The 20,138-nt window shown below is 49.0% G+C and overlaps 1 protein-coding gene across 1 annotated transcript in view; it reads right to left on the minus strand.

Moving 5' to 3' along the window:
* LOC121007531 (nodal modulator 3-like) overlaps positions 1–20,138 on the minus strand; it is a 102,342-nt gene that overhangs the window by 10,873 nt on the left and 71,331 nt on the right. The window contains 9 exon segments of the mRNA XM_040439519.1: positions 2,421–2,513; positions 3,632–3,751; positions 5,365–5,466; positions 7,810–7,920; positions 9,228–9,284; positions 9,287–9,313; positions 9,830–9,892; positions 9,894–9,920; positions 9,922–9,973. Of these exon segments, the coding sequence (XP_040295453.1) occupies positions 2,421–2,513; positions 3,632–3,751; positions 5,365–5,466; positions 7,810–7,920; positions 9,228–9,284; positions 9,287–9,313; positions 9,830–9,892; positions 9,894–9,920; positions 9,922–9,973 (652 nt within the window).

The raw sequence follows: 20,138 nt of genomic DNA on the forward strand, positions 1-20,138 counted from the left end.
CCAGCTGCGCACCCCAAGCAGAGATTGCTTTCCCTGCCCAAGCAGAGGCAAAAACCGGTCTGAGAGCAGAACCGGAGGCAGCAAAAATGCCCTTAGAAAGGGTCTCCATGCGACGGTCCTCCGCTGACTGAAGAGAGGACCCGTCGGGAACAGGGATGGCCGTGTTCTTTGACAGCCGGGCCACAGGGGGGTCCACCTTGGGTGGGGAAGACCATGTGGCCACGACATCGGCTGGAAAAGGATAACAAATGTCCAGCTTCTTGGGGTTGACAAAACGGGCGTCCGGGCGAGCCCAAGCCTTAGACACCACAGAGGAGAAATCAGAGTGGATTGGAAAGACTTTTGAGACCTGCCTGGGTCTGATAAATGAGACGCTAGCTGCGTCCGAGCTAGGGGGATCATCCTGCACCTTAAAGGTGTCACGAATATCAGAGATGAGTTGACCCATCGCTGAGGCTAGCTTGGACGGCAGGGCCGAGTCCATTTCCAAATCTGAAACCGCCAATTCACCTTCAGAGAGCGAATCCTTTGGAGAGGAGAGGCTCGTCTGGGTGCGCACGCGTGGCGGGGAGAGGGAGGCATCCGAGGAGGAGGCTCGCTCTACTCTAATACGCTTCTGAGAGTGCCTAGCTCGGGAGGGGTCACTAAAAGAGAGTGAACCCGCTGCAGCGGCAGAAGCAGTGGACCCGGAGGGCGCGACAATCAGAGAGGCGTCCTGCGGGGTAGGTGGCCTGTCTATTAGGCGGCCCACGACATGAGTGAGGCTTTCCACGGCCTGGGACAGGGATCTAGCCCAGTCAGGCGGGTCAGAGGCAGCAGGGAGCGACACAGCGGGCGACTGAGGCTGCGGTGGAGCTCGGCATGCAGTACAGTGCGGATCAGACTGCCCCCGGGGAAAGGGTTCCCTACAAGCAGTACAGGCATGGTACCAAGGCTTGGCGGCTGTAGAAGGGTCTGACATGGTGGAACAAAGATGTTGCACTTAAAGTGGGAGACCCCAAGGAAAGGAACGGGGATAACACCCAAGCGACAGTACTGTGGCACGGAGGGGGTTAAAAGTCCTACCAGACCCGGATGATGCAAGCGGCAGCGGTAAGGGGAACAGACTGAGGAGGCTGTGGAGGAGAGGCAGCAGCACCGGCTTCGGATCGCACTGCAGAGAGGATTCCACGCAGCACTGTGCGATGAACCCGGAAGTAGCGGAGCGCATGTAGGAAGCTCCGCCCCCTCTCTGCCGCTCTGAAGCAGAGCCGCGCGCGCAGCAAAATGATTTTAACCCCCAAGGATGATGAAGTGCCGGCCTGAAATGGCGCCGTTCACGCCAAGAAAGCGGCCCCCTCCGCGCCTGGATGTGGCAGACGGCTTGCTTTTTTCCTGCAGCCGTCCCCTGAAGGCAGCGTCCCTGCCAAGGACTTGCCCAGATAAACTCCCCGATATATGCCCGGGGGGGGGGAGGGGTGGGCGCACGATGTAGCAGTGGCCATGTAGTAACAGTGGCCATGGGAGCCCAGGAGGCCTGTAGCAGCGGTGGGAGGGAGGAAGGGGAGGCTGGAGCAGCCTGTCTCACCATACGCTGTCTTCGCCCTCAATCCATCCAGCGGGGTCGCCCCTTCAGCTCCTGGCACCGCAGTGGCAGGAAGCCGGGGGAGGGACTTGGCGTGCGGGCGACCCTGAGCTGGCGGGACGCAGGGGAGCGAGGCTGCCCTGGTCCACCTTGTCTTCCGTGGGGGAGGCGGCAGTGCGGAATTACCGGCACTGGCGCAACTCAACCCCGGGAGAAACAGAGGGGTCTAATGCGCCTCTGTTGTCCCTGTAGGTAGAAAAAAACCGAATTAAAAACAACAAATAACGCAAAATAAAAAATCATAGGAAAACAACCCTGCATAAGCAGGGGGTGTCTTGCCTCCTTGGACACTAAGCAAAAACTGGCAGTCTCTTCTCCAGGCTGAAGGGTATAGCTGATGGAGGAGGGGCTTACAGCTTTCACTTAGTGTCACGCCTCCTAGGGAGCAGAGCTATACCCATGGTTTCCTGTGTCCCCCAAGGAATATGGGCGAGAAAGTCTTGTCGCCATCTGCAAATTTTGAGGCGCATTGGCGACCGTTTTGGTCGCCATCTGGAGCCCTGGGTATGAACCTACCCTAAAGCTGCTCTCATACTTTCAAGCTCAGCAAAGACGGATTCCTTATTACCTTTGTGGATGCTTTATAACATGTTACATCTCAAAAAGGTTTCAATATTTTTCCCTGCTGTAATCAATGTATTAGAGTAGTAAATATGCCAGGATGTCACATGTTCCTGTTTTCTGAAGCCCATATCATAACCTCATGACCAGCTCCATGCTCCATCTAAGCACTTCTACCGTACAGATGCTGAGGGTTGGAATAACCGTGACTGTACAGTGTATTGGTTGCAGTTACCTTATCGTACTTGTAACCGGCCAACAGCAGCAGTAAGGTGAGAGGCAGCGCCAGGTAGGAGCCCTGGACGACATCTTGTTCAGGTAACTTTCTCTGCAAGTCAAAGAAAATCATGCCGTTCATTCATACAGTCTAATTCACCAGGTATAACGAGGCATTCTGGTCACATCTAGTAATCCCCTATCCACAGGACTGGGGATAACTATTAGATCACGAGAACGGGGGTCCCCTGAAATGAATGGAGCAGCAGGTCAAGCATATCCTGTAGATAGGGGATAACTTTCTGTAACTGGAATACCCGTTTAAAGATGTATACATCACATCCCACGGCTAATATAGGTACAGTGGAACTGTAGGTTAACCAGTCACTCTTTAAGTCTCCTAGCCCACGTAACACTTGCCAGCCTGTCTCTGCTGTGGTCGCTGACTGCTTGCTTGAATCATTGCTGATGCTCCCGTGATCACAGGGCTCCACAGAAAGCTCCTATTCCAGCTGTGACAAATTATATAGCTGCAGTAATTAAAACTTCCTTCTGCTCTGCCCTATATCGAAATAAATTGGGTATGCAGACTGGAAATGTATAAAGCTAATAGAATAATGTTTTTATTCTACATAAGAAACTGGGATTTACGCACTGAAGTGCATATCCAAAGAGGTTTTTAAGTGGATCACTGGGGGTACAATTTAAACATCTGGCTGCTCCAACCTGCTGTAAGTACCTGCACCTACCTACAAGTGCAGCAGTCAGCTAGCTGTGCCATAGACGTCTATGAAGAAAGGAATGCAAATGAGCTTCCCTTTCTTCCCAGAATTCCAGAGGAGCATGTATGGCCTATAAGTATTAAGGCGCTCTCTCCCCAAGGAGAGATAGTACCCCCCCAAAAATCATAGATGTCTATGTAATCCATTTCTTGTCTGAGGCTATGAGGACCAACTTGCTTATACAGCAGTCATGTATCTGCATGTGTAGGATGGGGACGACAACTGAACCATTTGTTTCTTCTTAGACATTTACAGCTGCTCACAGACCCCAAATAGATTATGCATGCACGTGAATATCTCCTGCATGGGACGCAGATGCTAAATACACTTGAATTATATGATCACGTTTGGAAATCTATGAAAACTGGACCATTTTTCACACTCCAGCTCATGAAAGATATATTAGTATCAGGTTCCAATAATATAAAGCACATAAATATGGACTCACCGTAGGATAGAAGGGGAAGGAGAGGTGTTTATGGTAGTCGTGTGTGCTGAACGAAAACTGGGGCAGGGTGTAGTCATACTGAGACTTAGGCAGAGTAGAGTCCAGCTGTACAACATAGGTCTGAAAAAAAACAGGCAAGGTATAAATGCTATTGTGTCCATTTAAGATGTGGGGAGATATTTTATAATATATATAATATATATATACACACACATATACATACATACACTTTTTTTTTTTTCTAAACGCTGGGAAGTTGCTGTCCACAGGAATACACCGAGTAGCTTGAAAGTCTCTTCAAAATCGCTCCAGTGAAGTGAGTCACTAGTGAATTTTTTAAAGCTGGCATTTCTGAGCAATACACGTCCATGATTCACTGACCTGTGAATAAGCCCTTACTGCACACAGTCTAGGTCAGGGATCAGCAACCTCCGGCACTCCAGCTGTGGTGAAACCACAACTCACAGCATCCATAGATGCTTGGCTGTTTTCAGAGCCCTCACATAACTGAATGGAGCATGCTGGGAGTAGTCTCACCACAGCTGGAGTGCCGGAGGTTGCTGACCCTCTTGGTCTAGGTCAGGGCTCAGCAACCTCCGGCACTCCAGGTGTTGTGAAACTACTTCTCCCATCATGCACACTTGCTTGGCTGGTCTCTAAACTCCCACTCAAGTGGAAGGAGCATGCTGGGAGTTGTAGTTTCACAACAGCTGGAGTGCCGAAGGTTGCTGATCCCTGGTCTAGGTGTTGCTTTAGCCTAAAGGGTAATATATTGTTACTGACACCTGTGGAAACATCTTTTGCTAGGAGGACACAGCCGTGAATTCGTTTTAAAGGGAACCTGTCAACACCAAATTGCCCCCTAAGCTGCCCACCGTACCTCACAGCTGAAATCTTCCAGTTTCTAAGGATTTTTTGGGGCGAATTCGTCCAATGCGCAAGATCGCAGTAAAATAACTTATATTCTGTATGCAAATGAGGAGCTTGAGGTCCAGCTTGCCGAGTCCCCTTCCTGCCCATTTGATTAATGGCCTTTTTCTTCATGCTCGTGCTGTACGGTCTCGTTTTCGGTGACTGTGCAGTGAGCCGTGCTGAAGCCAAGTACACTACAGCATGGCTCACTGCGCAGGCGCCCAAAACGAGATTGTATGGCGTAGGATCTCCTGGAGAATTGGGGGCATGGCAAGGATGATTTCTTGCCCCCTCGACTTCAAGCTCCTCATTTGCAGAATAAATAAAAGTTGTTTTTCTTGCCCATTGGACGAATTAGTCTAAGGCATCATGCACACGACTATATCCGTGTCTGATCCACATTTTTTTTCCGGATTGCACACTGACCCATTTCTAAGAGTCCGCATGACAGCAGTCATCCACCTGCTGTCAGCATCCATGTGTCCATTCCACAAAAAGATAAATGTCCTATTCTTGGTAGCAAAATGCGGACCACAGACCCATTGAAGTCAATGGATCCACCCAAAAAAAAAAAATGTATAAAAATATTTTTTTTTGGTGGACCGCAAAAAAAAAAAAAAAAAAACATACGGTCTACATGAAGCCTATGACAACATTAGAAAGCAGATGGCTTCAGCTGTAAGGTACTGCAGACGGTTTAGTGGGATATTTTGGTGGTGACAGGTTCCCTTTAAAAATGCAAGGATTAAAGAGTTAAAACAGTAGTGTGATGAACTACTCTTCACATACATATGTCACATTTCCTAAAATGTTAAAATTACCTCGCCATCTCTGAGTAGGGGAGGGAAATGGAAAAAAAGGGATTGTCCTAGAGACACCGACTGTATTGGGTTGTCCAGATTTTCACTTTTATACAGCTTTACCTAGAGTTGAAAGAGAAGAATAAGCAAATCTTAGAGACTAAAGCCTCATTCACACGTCCGTGTTCTTCACGGACAGCACACGTCCCCATTCATTTTTGTGTGTGTGTGTGTGTGTATTCACACAGTGTTTTAGCATGGTCCGCGAGTCCATGTTTTTAGCGCGGATGCATGCTCTCTTTTGTCCGTGTTTACGGATCCATCACGCCCATTATAGTCTAAGGGTCCGTGAAAACCACGGATGCCATCCATGTTTCACGGATCATTCGGAAGAGATGCTTTGAAAAAAAAAAATTCCAGCTGTTCGGCGTCAGTGAAACACGGATGACACACAGACAGCAAAAAAACGGACACAGACCCAATACGATCCCATCTTCACGAGGGAATTACTGACCACCTTTTCACGGATTCAAGCACGAACGTGTGAATGAGACTTAAAGCTGCAGCAAATCTATCACAGGGGTCAGGCTGGATGAGAAATGTGGAATATGGTTAAACACTTGTCTAAATTTACATTAACTATTGGTTGGCGACATTCGCACAAGTTATCGTACGCCATGCCCTTCCTGCTCAGCGGCCCCCCCTTTCCTGCTCGCTCACCAAGAGAGGCTCAATCGATTATTCCGTTAGGAACATTTGACATTTTAGGCACAACCGCCTTAGTACATAGGGGTCACCGTCATGTTGTATTCTTTCAAGTGGCATAGGATTTTTTATATTTTTAACAACGAATCACTTTCCTCGCTGAAGGCCTCATCACAAAGGATCAAACAAGGTCCTTCAACTGAACTCCCTCTCATACACAACTCGAAATACAGCAGAAGTACGTCCTTCAAGTAAGTGCAGGACAAGCGATGTAAAGACATTGTGGAGAGTGATCTCAAAAGAAATCTGGAAGGAAAGGTTTGCAGCAGGTGAGGGACTGGAGACGGCAGATAATGACCCGCCTAGGAATCATTACTTGCTCGCACAACAGCCTGCAATTATCCCACGGTGAATATCATTTTGTGTGCTTTTAGGTACGTTTGACCTTAATGAAAGGCTTTAGGCGTTTTTTCTGTTATGTCGGCGCATTGGACTTTTGAGAGGCAAAATGTTTCCTCTGCAGCGCCCTGCTGCAGGGGAAATGCAGTATTACACACCAAGTCATTCAATGAATTCAAAATGTAAACACATCAGTGGGCAGTGGTGATGGGGGGGCAGAGAAGTGCATGAGATTATACATTCATAACACCTGAACCACCAAACACTATATCCATATGGTTTATAAACCATGGATGTTAGTCTTGAGCTGATCCTTTCCTAGTTTAAAAGGATTCGCCAAAAAATAAAAAAAATTTAAAAAAATATTCCAGGTGTAATAAACTGTGAGCCACTGTAATTGGTACTAACGGGCAATATAGGTTTCTATTCTAAAATATTCGAGACAAAATTGCCAGGCCAAGAAGATATTTTTTTTTTTTAATAAATGGGTTTAATATATTTGAAGGTCAGGAGCTCCCCCTGGTGGTCCAATCATTTAATTTATGTCTTAACAGTATAAAACGCTGCTACATCAGGCAGTAAAGTAAAAAAAAAACAAAAAAAAAAAACACTGAACTGTTTAACTAAATTGGTCAATAAAAGGTGGTCGGCCAAGCTTTAAACATATCTCCCCCTATCCACAGGGTAAATGTCTGATCAGTAGGACTGCAGAATAAAGCCTAGTAAAAACACCCTAAACACAGCTTAGGCTACTTTCACATATGCGTTTACTGCTGGATCCGGCATGGATAGGCAAAAACGCTTCCGTCCAGAATTCAGGGATGCTCAACCCTGCGGCCCTCCAGCTGTTGCAAAACTACAACTCCCAGAATGCCCTAATAGCTGTAGCTGTCCAGGGGATGCTGGGAGATGTAGTTTTGCAACAGCTGGAGGGCCGCAGGTTGGGCATCCCTAGTCCAGGTAATACAACCGGCCGAATGCGTTATGAACGGATCAGTTTGTATTATCTTTAAAATAGCAATGACGGATCCAGCATTAAAAATAGTGTAAGTCAATGGGTGCTGGATCCGGTTTCTTTTGTGTCCGAGAAAACGGATCCTGCACCACTGACTTAAATTGTGTGTCTTGCCGGAAGGGTTTTCTGTCCGGCATGGGAACACAATCAAACTGAATGGAAGGCATTCTGGAGCACTCCGTCCTGTTCAGTTCAGTTTTGTCCCCATTGACAATGAATGGGAACAAAACGGAAGAGTTTTTTCTCCAGTACTGAGATGCTATGACGGGCATGATACAGGTGTGAAAGTAGCCTTAAGATATCATCATATATTAACAGAAGGATAAGGCATCATGGATGGGACTTACCAGAAGAGTAGAGAGGTGTTCGGGGGACGTCATTACATTTCCACTCAGATCAAATTGGTTGATTTGACGGAAAGCAATAATGTTTACATCTTCTAGATCACTACTTCCAACCTGATAACGGAAAAAAAAAACACATACAATGTTACTGGAGATCGAAAGCATGCAGTTCACACAAAAGCTTAGGGGTCCATTCACACGTCCGTGAATGTGTCCGCACTCGTTCCGCAATTCTGCGGAACGGGTGCGAACCCATTCATTCTCTATGGGGTAGGAATGGATGCGGACAGCACACAGTGTCAGACAAGAATAGGCAGTTCTATGGGGGTCCGCAATACACTACGGACGTGTGAATGGACCCTAAAGGGGTTTTCCGAGAGAATGTGACCAAGCTAATCACCTCCATGTGATGGCTCCTATATTCACATACCTTGCACCTGCCATCTGCACTTGCACTTGGAATGGAGGAGACATCACATGGAGGCGATTTGCCTGGTCACATGACTTATGGACAAGACCTCTGTGTGGACAGCACAAAAGACTTGGCAAATAAAGGGGCATATCTTATAAAATACAGAAAATGGTGCAGAATTTCAACCAAAGATTATATTATTAAGTGCCCATATAATCATCTTCTATACACATTGGTCCACAAGTTGCCAACCCCTTTAAAGGGGAAATCTGTTGGGAAAGTGCGACGGTCACTGCTTATCAGGTTACATTCGGTCTAATAACAGCAGGATATGAGAGAGAACATAAGGTATTCAGCGTCATAAGAAGAAGTCTCCCCCATTTGAGACCTGCGTTCAATAGCAGGTTATTAAAGAGCATCTCTGAAGGGACCCTGCCCAATCCTCTGGACCACAGCACGATGTAAATACTCCTATCCCCTGTGGTGGCGCTACAGAGGAATTGAACCCTCTCAACAGATGACACTAATTGCTGGGGGTCAGTTAAATGACGAGGAGCCCTCCAAAACACAAAGGAATTGTCAAAAACCCCCTTTGGGTAACTTAATAAGATGTCTTACTACAGTTGCTCAAAGTATTTCCACCGCACCGGGGTCCCTCCTGCGTAGGCAGCACCGATTAAACTTGACGGGCCAAGAGCGGAGTTTAGACATAACTAGTGACTCCGCCAAGAGACAAGAACCTCCAAACATAAGTCCTAGAGCTGACAATTTAACCAACGTCCCGGTCGCTTGAGCGGCTGCACTTGCCATTTGTTTTTCCCTGTGCACACTGCTTAGCTGGCCATGCTCTGACTACAGTTTGGCTGCACTGTCTACAGGGAGTCTGAGGTAGTCAGAGACACGCCCCGTTCAGACCGCCGCTTTCCTGCCTCCTCTGATTGGCTGCTGTGTATAAACCCCCAGTCTACTCCAGACTCGCCGGGAAGTCCAAAGCACTCGGTGAACTCACCTGTATGGCCCGATATGAAGGCAAAGCACGTTCAATATGGTCATTGCCTTCCTCCTTCTAACTGAACAAGAGGAGACACATCCAGGCTGAAAAAAAAAACGGGGAAGACTTTCAGATAAATATTCCCGACCTGGATTTTTTCCGAAGGCTAGCATAAGAGGAAGGGCTCAATGCACACAACTGTATGTATTTTGCGATCCACAAAACACGGATACGCAAAAAATACGGATGACGTCCGTGTGGCATCGGAATCCCATTGTAACAATTCCTACCCTTGTCTGCAAAATGGACAAGAATAGGACATGTTCTATCTTTTTTGCGGAATGGCCATGCGGATACGGAATGCAGTCATTAGCTTTTTTTTTTTTTGGGGGGACCCACTAAAGTGAATAGTTCCGCATACGGGCCACAAAAAAAACATTAGTGTGCACGAGCCCTAAGGCGGCTATACCCCATCTTTATGTTTCCATATCTCCCGCCCTGTACAGCCTAGGATAGCTGCTAACAACGGGCAGTCCCAATCTTTATTACATGTGTTCTTTATATTTTCTCTGGGATGTGATAGAATTGTGACCCCCTACAGGTACGACTTCCATACTGACCCTTAACCCTCGAAGCCTGAATTTGCCCTCCTCATCCGTGACCGTGTCTTCACCATATATCAAGCCAGTCGTTTTGGCCCATCGCTTCCAACAGACCTCCCCTGCTCCGGTTCACCATTCAGAGAGGAACCCGTTCCATAACAGCTGAAAGAGAGGGCAGAGGAACCGTCAAACTCAAAGAAGTGAAATCCATTGTCCAGGACTTGATCCAAGTTACTTGATGTCAATGGGGACAAAAACCATAAGTGAAGAACCTGCCACTAGGGGGCAGAAACTGAGCAGACACCCATTGGGCTTTTCCTGGTTTACACAAGTGCCTTTATAAAATAACAGGGACCCTTTAACAGACTTCATTTTATACTTGATGCTGCAATGGGCGCTTTACACCCCAGCATCCTTTAGAAACCTATTACTATTGGGTATAACGGGATGGTGTCAGTTTAGGAGACAGGTTCCCTTTAAAACAAATATGATGATCATAAGGACAATGATTTAGTCTCACTAATAGGTCAACACTGTACTAATAAGGCCTCACGCACATGGCCGTTGGCCAGTATGCACCTCCGCATCACGGATGCCGGACCCATTCACTTGAATGGGTCCGCAATTCCGGAGATGCGGAAAGGAGTCACGGAAACGGAACACTGGAAGCACTACGGAGTGCTTCCGTGGTGTTGCTTTCGTTGTTGCGCACCCGCAAATAAATATGACATGTCATATTTTTTTGCGGTTGCGGACAGACCACGGACCCATTCAAGTTGAATGGGTCGGCCCGCTGCATGGATGTTGCCCATAACATTGGGCATATCAGGAGGGTGGACAGGTGCCCTATGCGACAGCCTGCTGTTTTTTATGCCAGCCCATTAGAAATTACAACTTGTCCCACAAATTTATAGCCCTGGGCAAAGCAGTAAGTAAAAAACGAAAAGAAAAATTAGAAAATCACTTGGTAATGATGTGGCTGTGTGTATATGATATATACAGTTGCAATAAAAAGTATGTGAACCCTTTGGAATGATATGGATTTCTGCACAAATTGGTCATAAATGTGATCTGATCTTCATTCTAAGGTCACAATAATAGACAATCACAGTCTGCTTAACTAATAACACACAAAGAATTTAAATATGTTTTTATTGAACACACTCATGTAAACATTCACTAGGGGCAGGTGCAAAAAGTATGTGACACCCACCCCTAGACTAATGACATCTCCAAGTGCTAATTGAGTGAGGTGTCAAGCCAACTGGAGTCCAATCAATGAGATGAGATTGGAGGTGTTTGGTACAGCCTGCCCGATAAAAAACACACACCAGTTCTGGTTTGCTTTTCACAAGAAAGCATTGCCTGAATGTGAATGATGCCTCTCACAAAAGAGCTCTCAGAAGGACCTACGATTAAGATTGTTGACCTTGCATAAAGCTGGAAAGGTTATAAAAGTATCTCCAAAGCTTTGCTGTTCATCAGTTCACGGTAAGACAAATTGTCTATAAATGGAGAGAAGGTCAGCACTGCTGCCTACTGTCCCTAGAGTGGTCGTCCTGTAAAGATGACTGCAAGAGCACAGCGCAGACTGCTCAATGAGGTGAAGAAGAATCCTAGAGTGTCAGCTAAAGACTTACAAAAGTCTCTGGCATATGCTAACATCTCTGTTAGCGAATATACGATACGTAAAACACTAAACAAGAATGGATTTCATGGGGGGAAACCACAGAGGAAGCCACTGCTGTCCAAAAAAAACATTGCTGCACGTTTACAGTTTGCACAAGAGCACCTGGATGTTCCACAGCAGTACTGGCAAAATATTCTGTGGACAGATGAAACCAAAGTTGAGTTGTTTGGAAGAAACACACAACACTATGTGTGGAGAAAAAAGAGGCACAGCTCACCAACATCAAAACCTCATCCCAACTGTGAAGTATGGTGGTGGGGGCATCATGGTTTGGGGCTGTTTTTGCTGCGTCAGGGCCTGGGACGGATTGCTATCATCGAAGGAAAAATGAATCCCAAGTTTATCAAGACATTTTGCAGGAGAACTTAAGGTCCATCTGTCCACCAGCTGAAGCTCAACAGAAGATGGGTGTTGGAACAGGACAACAACCCAAAGCATAGAAGTAAATCAACAACAGAATGGGTTAAACAGAAGAAAATACGCCTTCTGGAGTGGCCCAGTCAGAGTCCTGACCTCAACCCGATTGAGATGCTGTGGCATGACCTCAAGAAAGTGATTCACACCAGACACCCCAAGAATATTGCTGAACTGAAACAGTTCTGTAAAGAGGAATGGTCAAGAATTACTCCTGACCGTTGTGCACGTCTGATCTGCAACTACAGGAAACGTTTGGTTGAAGTTGTTGCTGCCAAAAGAGGTTCAACCAGTTATTAAATCCAAGGGTTCACATACTTTTTCCACCTGCACTGTGAATGTTTACATGGTGTGTTCAATAAAAACACTGGTAACATTTAATTCTTTGTGTGTTATTAGTTTAAACAGACTGTGATTGTCTATTGTTGTGACTTAGATGAAGATCAGATCACATTTTATGACCAATTTGTACAGAAATCCATATATTCCAAAGGGTTCACATACTTTTTCTTGCAACTGTATGTTGCATGATACGTGCAGCAAACCAGTGTGCGTTTTATAGGTCATGTTCATGGAAAGTATAAAAAATAAATAAAAAAAACACCTAATACAATAAATCATCTAGAAGAAGCATGGGGGAACAGTATAGAGCAATGACGACAGACAAAATTAGGCTTCATGGATATGACTGTGTCCAAATTCTGGTCCAAAAACCATGGATCCGCAAAATACAGATACCTTCCGTGTGCAATCCACATTTTTTTCTCACTCCCATCACTAAAAATGACTAATCTCGTCCACAATACGGACAATAGAACATGTTCTATAATTTGCGGAATGGACGTATGGATGCGGACAGCACACGTCATCCATGTGATCAGACATGGATACGAAATATGGTTGTGTACATGAGGTGACCACATGCACCATTGCTGTTTGTGTTAATGGTCAGCAGATCACACAATAAGGTTAACAGCTGCTGACCAAATCTATTAACCCCCCTCAACTTTAGACCCCAAAGTTAAAAGCGTTTTTTCCCCCCCGAGTTTTTAAATGCTGATCATTGGAGGTCTGACACCCAACTGATCAGCTGTTTGAGAAGGTAGCGATGATCCTGTGAGCGCTGCAGCCTTCTCCCTGCTCATCAAGCACAGCGCCGTGCATTGTATAGTGGATGTGCTTGGTATTGCACTCAGCTCCATTCACTTCCATGGGGCTCAGCTGCGCCTAGGCCATGTGACCTACAAACGTGACCTCACATGGACTAGGTAAAGCTGAGAGAAGGCCGCAGCACTACTGCGCGAGTGCTGCTGCTTCTCAAACAGCTGATCAGCGGGGATCCTGGGTGTCGGACCCCGTCCAATCAGATACTGATGACCTATCCAGAGTCTCGGAAAATCCCTTTTAAATGACCTTGTCCCCTCCACTTTATTAAAGCATCAGGGAAGATTTAGTAAGTAGAAATATTTTATTTTATTTTATGTTGTCTAAACCTGGGTGCGTCTTATAGTCTGAAAAATAAATAACACGGAAGCCCTCGGTATTATGGCGTCATTTGGAAGAAATATAAATAATTAATACAATTTGACAGACAAGGGTAACGCAGACAGTGATAGGCTGCCTTCAAGAATAATAAACCACAAGTAAAAATTCTATTGTGAAGATCCCGAGCCTCCACTTTTCTACTCCTAAAGCTAAACCTGTGTACCAGGCTGGAGTATTTTATGGAAACGCCAATGAATTTATAATTGAATCATATTTTCTCACATCATTTACTGAAGTCATCGCCTTATTTTATATTTAGCTTGAGGACCTACAGTAAATTTAGGACCAATCATCTTGCTGTGTACGGTTCTCTACTATGAGCTTGCGTCTTACACAACACATACAAGTTATAAATCAATTTTGGACCATCGAGGTTACCGATCCAGACACCGATCTGTATAACTAAGCCGAGTGGATTTTCCGATTTTTTTCTTTGTCTGATCTCAGCACGTCCCCCCTACGGGGGGTACCTGTCCTACAGTCTCTGGAACTGGACTTACACCCATTGTTCTGACAATATCAACCTATGAAGAAAGGAGATTTTTGTTGAAACTCACCTGTAAAATCTTTTTCTCGTAATTTCCATTGGGGGACACAGACCATGGGTATAGCTTAGAGATATTACTAGGAGGGACACTATGCAAAAAAAAGAAGCTCCTCCTCCTCGGGCTATACCCCCAGGCACCTCCAGGAGAACTTCAGTCGTTGCAAAAGCAGTAGGAGAAGGAGAACGGAAACAAAACATTATGGAAACCATCACACAGCACACCCTAAGGCGTAAACCAAAAAAGGGGGCGGGAGCTGTGTCCCCCAATGGAAATTACGAGAAAAAGATTTTACAGGTGAGTTTCACAAAAATCTCCTTTTCTCGTTCATTCCATTGGGGGACACAGACCATGGGACGTCCCAAAGCAGTCCATGGGGTGGGAAAAAAGAACAAATCCAACACCGCCAGGAATAAACGTCCAGTAGTCCAAACCGGAACCACAGCCTGCAATACCCTGCGCCCAAGAGCAGCATCAGCCGAGGCCAGAGAGTGTAACTGATAAAACTTTGTGAAAGTATGTAAGGACGACCAAGTGGCCCGCCTTACACAACTGGGAAACGGATGCGCGATTGCGTCTAGCCCAGGAAGCACCCACTGCCCTTGTGGAGGCAGTGAGCGGTAATCCGCGACGGCGGAACGTGGCCGCGAGCGCGATATGCCGCAGCAATAGCGGAACGGATCCACCGCGCCACGGTGACCTTGGAAGCCGCCAGGCCCTTACGGGACCCTTCAGGAATCACAAAGAGAGAGTCTGAACGCCGGAAGGAAGCGGTAGCCCCCAGGTACACCTTCAGGGCCCTGACGACGTCCAGGGAGTGGAGAGCACATTCCTTGGGGTTCACCGGAGAAGGACAAAAAGAGGGCAGGACAAGATCCTCGTTAAGGTGGAAGGGAGAAACCACCTTGGCAAAAAAGAAGGGCACCGGCCTGAGCACCACCTTATCCTGGTGAAAGACCAGAAAAGGTTCCCGGCAGGAAAAGTGCGGCCAGCTCCGAACTCGCCTGATGGAGGTTATGGCCACCAGAAAAACTACCTTCCAGGTGAGTAAAACCAGAGAGATCTCCCTCAGAGGTTCAAAAAGGCGCCGCCTGAAGGGCGCGCAGAACCAAGTTGAGATCCCAGGGGGGCAAGGGAGGCACATACGGAGGAACCGAATGCGCCACCCCCTGCAGGAAGGTTTTTACAGGTCTCAAAAAGGCAATGGACCTCTGAAAAAAGATAGCCAAAGCAGAAACCTGACCCTTTAAAGAACTGAGCGACAGACCCATGTCGAGGCCGGACTGGAGAAAAGACAGCACCACTGGGACAGAGAAACGTAGGGGCGAGTAGCCCGATTTCTCACACAACACCAGAAGGCCTTCCAGGTGCGATAATAGATTCGTGAAGAAGCCGGCTTTCGAGCCCTGATCATGGTTCTTACCACCGCATCAGAGAAGCCTCTCTTCCTCAGGATGGCGGTCTCAACAGCCACGCCGTTAAACGCAGCTGCCGTGAATTCTGGTGGAAGAGCGGCCCCTGAGACAAGAGATCCTCTCTGTCGGGCAGAGGCCACGGGACGTCCGCCAACATACGAGCGACGCTGGAGAACCAGGCGCGACGAGGCCAATCCGGAGCGACGAGAATGGTTGGTATCCCCTCCGCCTCGATCTTGCGCAGCACCTTCGGCAACAGAGGAATCGGAGGGAAGACGTAAAGGAGGCTGAACCGCTGCCATGGAAATACCAGCGCGTCCACCCCCGTCCGCCCGTGGGTCTCGAGCGCGGGCAAGATACACCGGCACCTTGTGGTTGAGCCGGGAAGCCATCAAATCTACGTCCGGACGGCCCCATCGGTGGCAGATGTCCTCGAACACCTCCGGATGGAGAGACCACTCTCCCGGATCCACCTTGGTGCGACTCAGAAAATCCGCCGTCCAATTGTCGACTCCCGGGATGTACACTGCCGACAATACTGGAACATGAGACTCCGCCCATAAGAGGATCCTCGCTACTTCCCGCATTACTGCCCGACTGCGAGTCCCGCCCTGATGGTTGACATAAGCCACAGCCGTGGCATTGTCCGACTGAACCCGCACCGGGCGAGTCGCCAGGAGAGGAGTCCAATGGGAGAGGGAGTGGAAAATCGCCCTCAATTCCAAAACGTTTATCGGGAGACGGGATTCCTCCGTCGACCAGACACCCTGAACTGTGAGGTTCCGGAGAACACCTCCCCAACCGATGAGGCTGGCGTCGGTGGTGACTATCGTCCAGGAGAACGGAAGGAAGGACTTTCCTGACGATAGGTTCAGGGGAGACTGCCACCAAGGGAGAGACGCTCGAACTTGCCGGGACAGACGAACAGGAGTGTCTAGACCCCGAGGGTTCTTGTTCCAGAGGGCAAGGATCATCTGTTGTAGCGGACGAGTGTGAAATTGGGCGTACGGAATCGCCTCGAAAGAGGAGACCATAAGGCCCAGCACCCGCATGCACTCCCGATGGTGGGACGTGGAGAGCGTAGAAGGAGCACCATTGCCAGACGAATCTGGGAAGCCTTGGAATCTGGAAGAAACACCCGAGAAATCGAGGTGTCCAAGATCATCCCCAGGAACGAAAGTCTCTGGGAGGGGTGCAGAGAGGACTTGGGGAGATTGATCAGCCATCCGAACCGTTCCAGGGATTGAACCGTGATTCGGATGCTGTCCTCGGCCTGTGGAAGAGACGGAGCTTTTATCAAGATGTCGTCTAGGTATGGTAACAAAGAGATGCCCCTGGTGCGAAGAAGCGCCATGAGAGGCGCCAGAATCTTCGTAAAAACTCGAGGGGCGGTTGCCAACCCAAAAGGTAGGGCGACGAACTGGTAATGACGCCCCCCTATGGCAAAGCGCAGAAAGCGATGGTGGGACTCTGCAATAGGGACGTGCAAGTAGGCGTCTTGAATGTCCACAGACGCGAGAAATTCTCCTGGACTCAGAGAAGCAATAACGGAGCGAAGGGACTCCATGCGAAACTTCCGCACCCGTAGAAACTTGTTGAGAAGTTTTAGATCCAAGATTGGACGTACTGACCCCTCTTTCTTTGGAACAACGAACAGGTTTGAGTAAAAACCTGTCCCTTGCTCTTCTGGGGGAACGGGGGAAATGACACCACGGTCCAGAAGAGAGGAGACCGCAAAAAAGAGGTCCGAGGCCCTGGCTGGATCCCCCGGAACGCGAGAAGGGAAAAAACGTTCCGGCGGGCTGGACGCGAACTCCAACTTGTAGCCGGACGTCACCACTTCCAGAGCCCAGGCGTCCTGAACGTGAGCCCTCCAGACCTGTTGAAAGGAGAGCAGACGGCCCCCCCACCACGAGGGGTGGGGGCACCCCTTCATGCGGAGGGTTGCTTGGGAGCAGGAGGACGGGCTGACTGCGCCCGAGGCCGCCAAGAAGGCTGGGGCTTGAAGAAAGGCTTCTTGCGGGAGTCCTGGGACCCCCCTGCCGATGAGGATGACGGCGTCCTGGCAGTGGAGAAGCGACGAAAGGACTGGCCCCGGAAACCTGAAGGCCGAGACCGAAAGGGACGCTTGGTCCTGGGCTGGGGTAGATGAGTGCTCTTGCCCCCTGTTGCGGCAGAAATGAATTCATCTAGTTGAGCCCCAAAGAGCCTGGACCCTTCAAAGGGAAGGTTAGCGAGGGATCGCTTGGATGAGGCATCAGCATCCCACACCTTCAGCCAGACCTCCCTGCGCTGAATGACAGAGAGGGCCGAAATACGGGCAAAGAGGGAGCCGATGTCCATTGAAGCCTCACAGAGATATTTAGACGCTTGAGACATCTGGATGATAAAATCCAGAGTATCTGCAGAGGCGTCCTGCTCTGACAGATCCTGGTGGTGGCGCTGCAACCACGTTGTAAGGGGCTCTGGCGACCCAAGCCGACGCAAAGGCCGGTCGCAGGGAAGCGCCCGCCAGCGAGAAGATGGACTTGGAAAGTGAATCCCAAACGTCTGTCCACCGCATCCTGCAGAGAGGAACCGTCTAGGACGGGAAGGGCCGTGTTCTTGGCTAACCTGGCCACCGGAGGATCTACCTTAGGGGAAGAAGTCCACTTTTCCACTGTGTCAGCTGGAAAAGGATAAAGCGTATCCATACGCTTGGTGGCCGAAAATTTTTGATTAGGTCGATCCCAAGCTTTTGATAGGACCGCAGTGAATTCCTCGTGAATAGGGAACACGGCGGACTCCTGTTTCTTGGGTGGAAAAAGGGAGAACTCCCGACTAGTGGAGGGAGGAGAATCCCCTTGTATATTAAAAGTGTCACGGACAGCTGCCACCAACTCGGTTACCATGGTGGAAAGCTTAGGCAGGGGTTCCCGCTCCGTGACTTCGTCCGATCCGGACAATTCCCCATCGGATTTGCGCTCCCTGCGAGGGGGAGAGTCAACCGGGCATGCCTCAAGGCGAGGGGGAGAAGCGGAGTCATCCGAGGAGGAATGCTGCCGCTCACGCTGCCTTTTAGAAGTCAGACGCCCTCTGTGAGAGTCGCTGAGAGGGGATGGAGTGGTGGATGCCACTGGAGTAGTAGCCGCCATGCGCTCCATGAAGGACATGGCTGCCTTGGCAACTAAGGCCAGATCAGCTGCCGCATTAGACATGGCGGAGGCCCAGGCGGGTACCGCTGGATCCGCAGGGGCAGAGGGAGGACCGGGCTGAGCAAGAGAAGGAGGCTGATCCTGTCCGGGAGCAGGGCATGAGTCACAGGAACCAGTGACAGAAAAAGGCCTAAGGCATATTTTACATGACTCCAGTGGAGCCTGAGAGGAAGCCTTGGAAGGCTTAGGGGCCCCAGGTTTAGGCATGATGGTATTCCAAAAAGATTTCCTACCAGGTTGCTGCAATTCCTACCACCCAGGCAACAGCAGAAGTCTCCGGTCACCGAGAACTGAGGAGCTGCACGGCCGCAATCCAGCAGAGTCTCCGGCGTAGGGAGAGACAGAGCTGGACGCCGAGGCTCCGCCCCCTTGGACGCGTCATTGCGGCGCGAAATAAGCGCGCGAAATAAGCGCGCGCGCGCGCACTTCAAATACACCCCTTCGCCAGAAACGGCGCAGCGGGGGTTAATATCGGGAGGAGCAGGCCGGCGGGAGCTGCAGAGAGCGCAGCGGCCATAAGATAAAATACACTCCTTCAGTGCCAAGATTGCCGCCGGTGCGGCCATAGTCTGAGCTGCAGGCAGGTATCAGTGGAATCACCAGCCCTCCCCAGAAGGGCCCCCTCCCAACGGGAAAAAATGCCCCCAGCCGGTCCTTCTCTAGCTCACCTCAGGTCACAGAGCGCCAGACAGACGACATGAAGGGGTGGGGGGGAGGGGGGGAAAGGAGGGAGATTGAAGCAGGCAATACTTATCTGCACAGCATGCTCCCTCGATGTCCAGACCAGCAGGGATTCACCTCTTCAGACGTCTGACTCCAATCAAGGAGAGCAGTGCTCTGGTGGAGGGTAGGCAGCAGGTGTCCCAGCAGCTGGTGGGATGCCAGAGCTAACATGTCGAGCCTGGATCCACTTTTCTTCTGTGGGGGAATGGGAGGTAGCCAGGAACCTTCAGAAGACCGTGGCAGACCCTCCACAGGGGCCAGGAAAGCGCAATGCTGACCTGCGTCCCCATCTGAAACCAGAAAAAAATAACAAACAGGAGAAGAATAAATGTCAACCTCCTTGAACGGACACTAAGCAAAGACTGAAGTTCTCCTGGAGGTGCCTGGGGGTATAGCCCGAGGAGGAGGAGCTTCTTTTTTTGCATAGTGTCCCTCCTAGTAATATCTCTAAGCTATACCCATGGTCTGTGTCCCCCAATGGAATGAACGAGAAACCTCTTTTTATTTTACTACCAATCACTCCCAGACCAAAAGACCTGACTATGTCTGTACGGAACGAGAGTGCACTAAAAGATGGGCAGGTCAAGCGTGGTTTGAACGGAGCAGCGTTAAAGAGGTCCTCCAAGACTTAGGAAGGGGGAGACTAAATGCTACCGTGCAAAGTAGTTTTGTTCATAAATGTGTCTCGTTCTCAAACGGGTCACAAAACCACAAGAACTGACGATGTGCTGTACACTGATCACATGGTCCTGGTTCAGGAACTGCTCCCACAATGAACAGGCATGTTTGGGGGACTGGGTC

Source organism: Bufo bufo, chromosome 7 (genome assembly GCF_905171765.1).
Source record: "Bufo bufo chromosome 7, aBufBuf1.1, whole genome shotgun sequence".
In the NCBI taxonomy this organism is placed as follows: domain Eukaryota; kingdom Metazoa; phylum Chordata; class Amphibia; order Anura; family Bufonidae; genus Bufo; species Bufo bufo.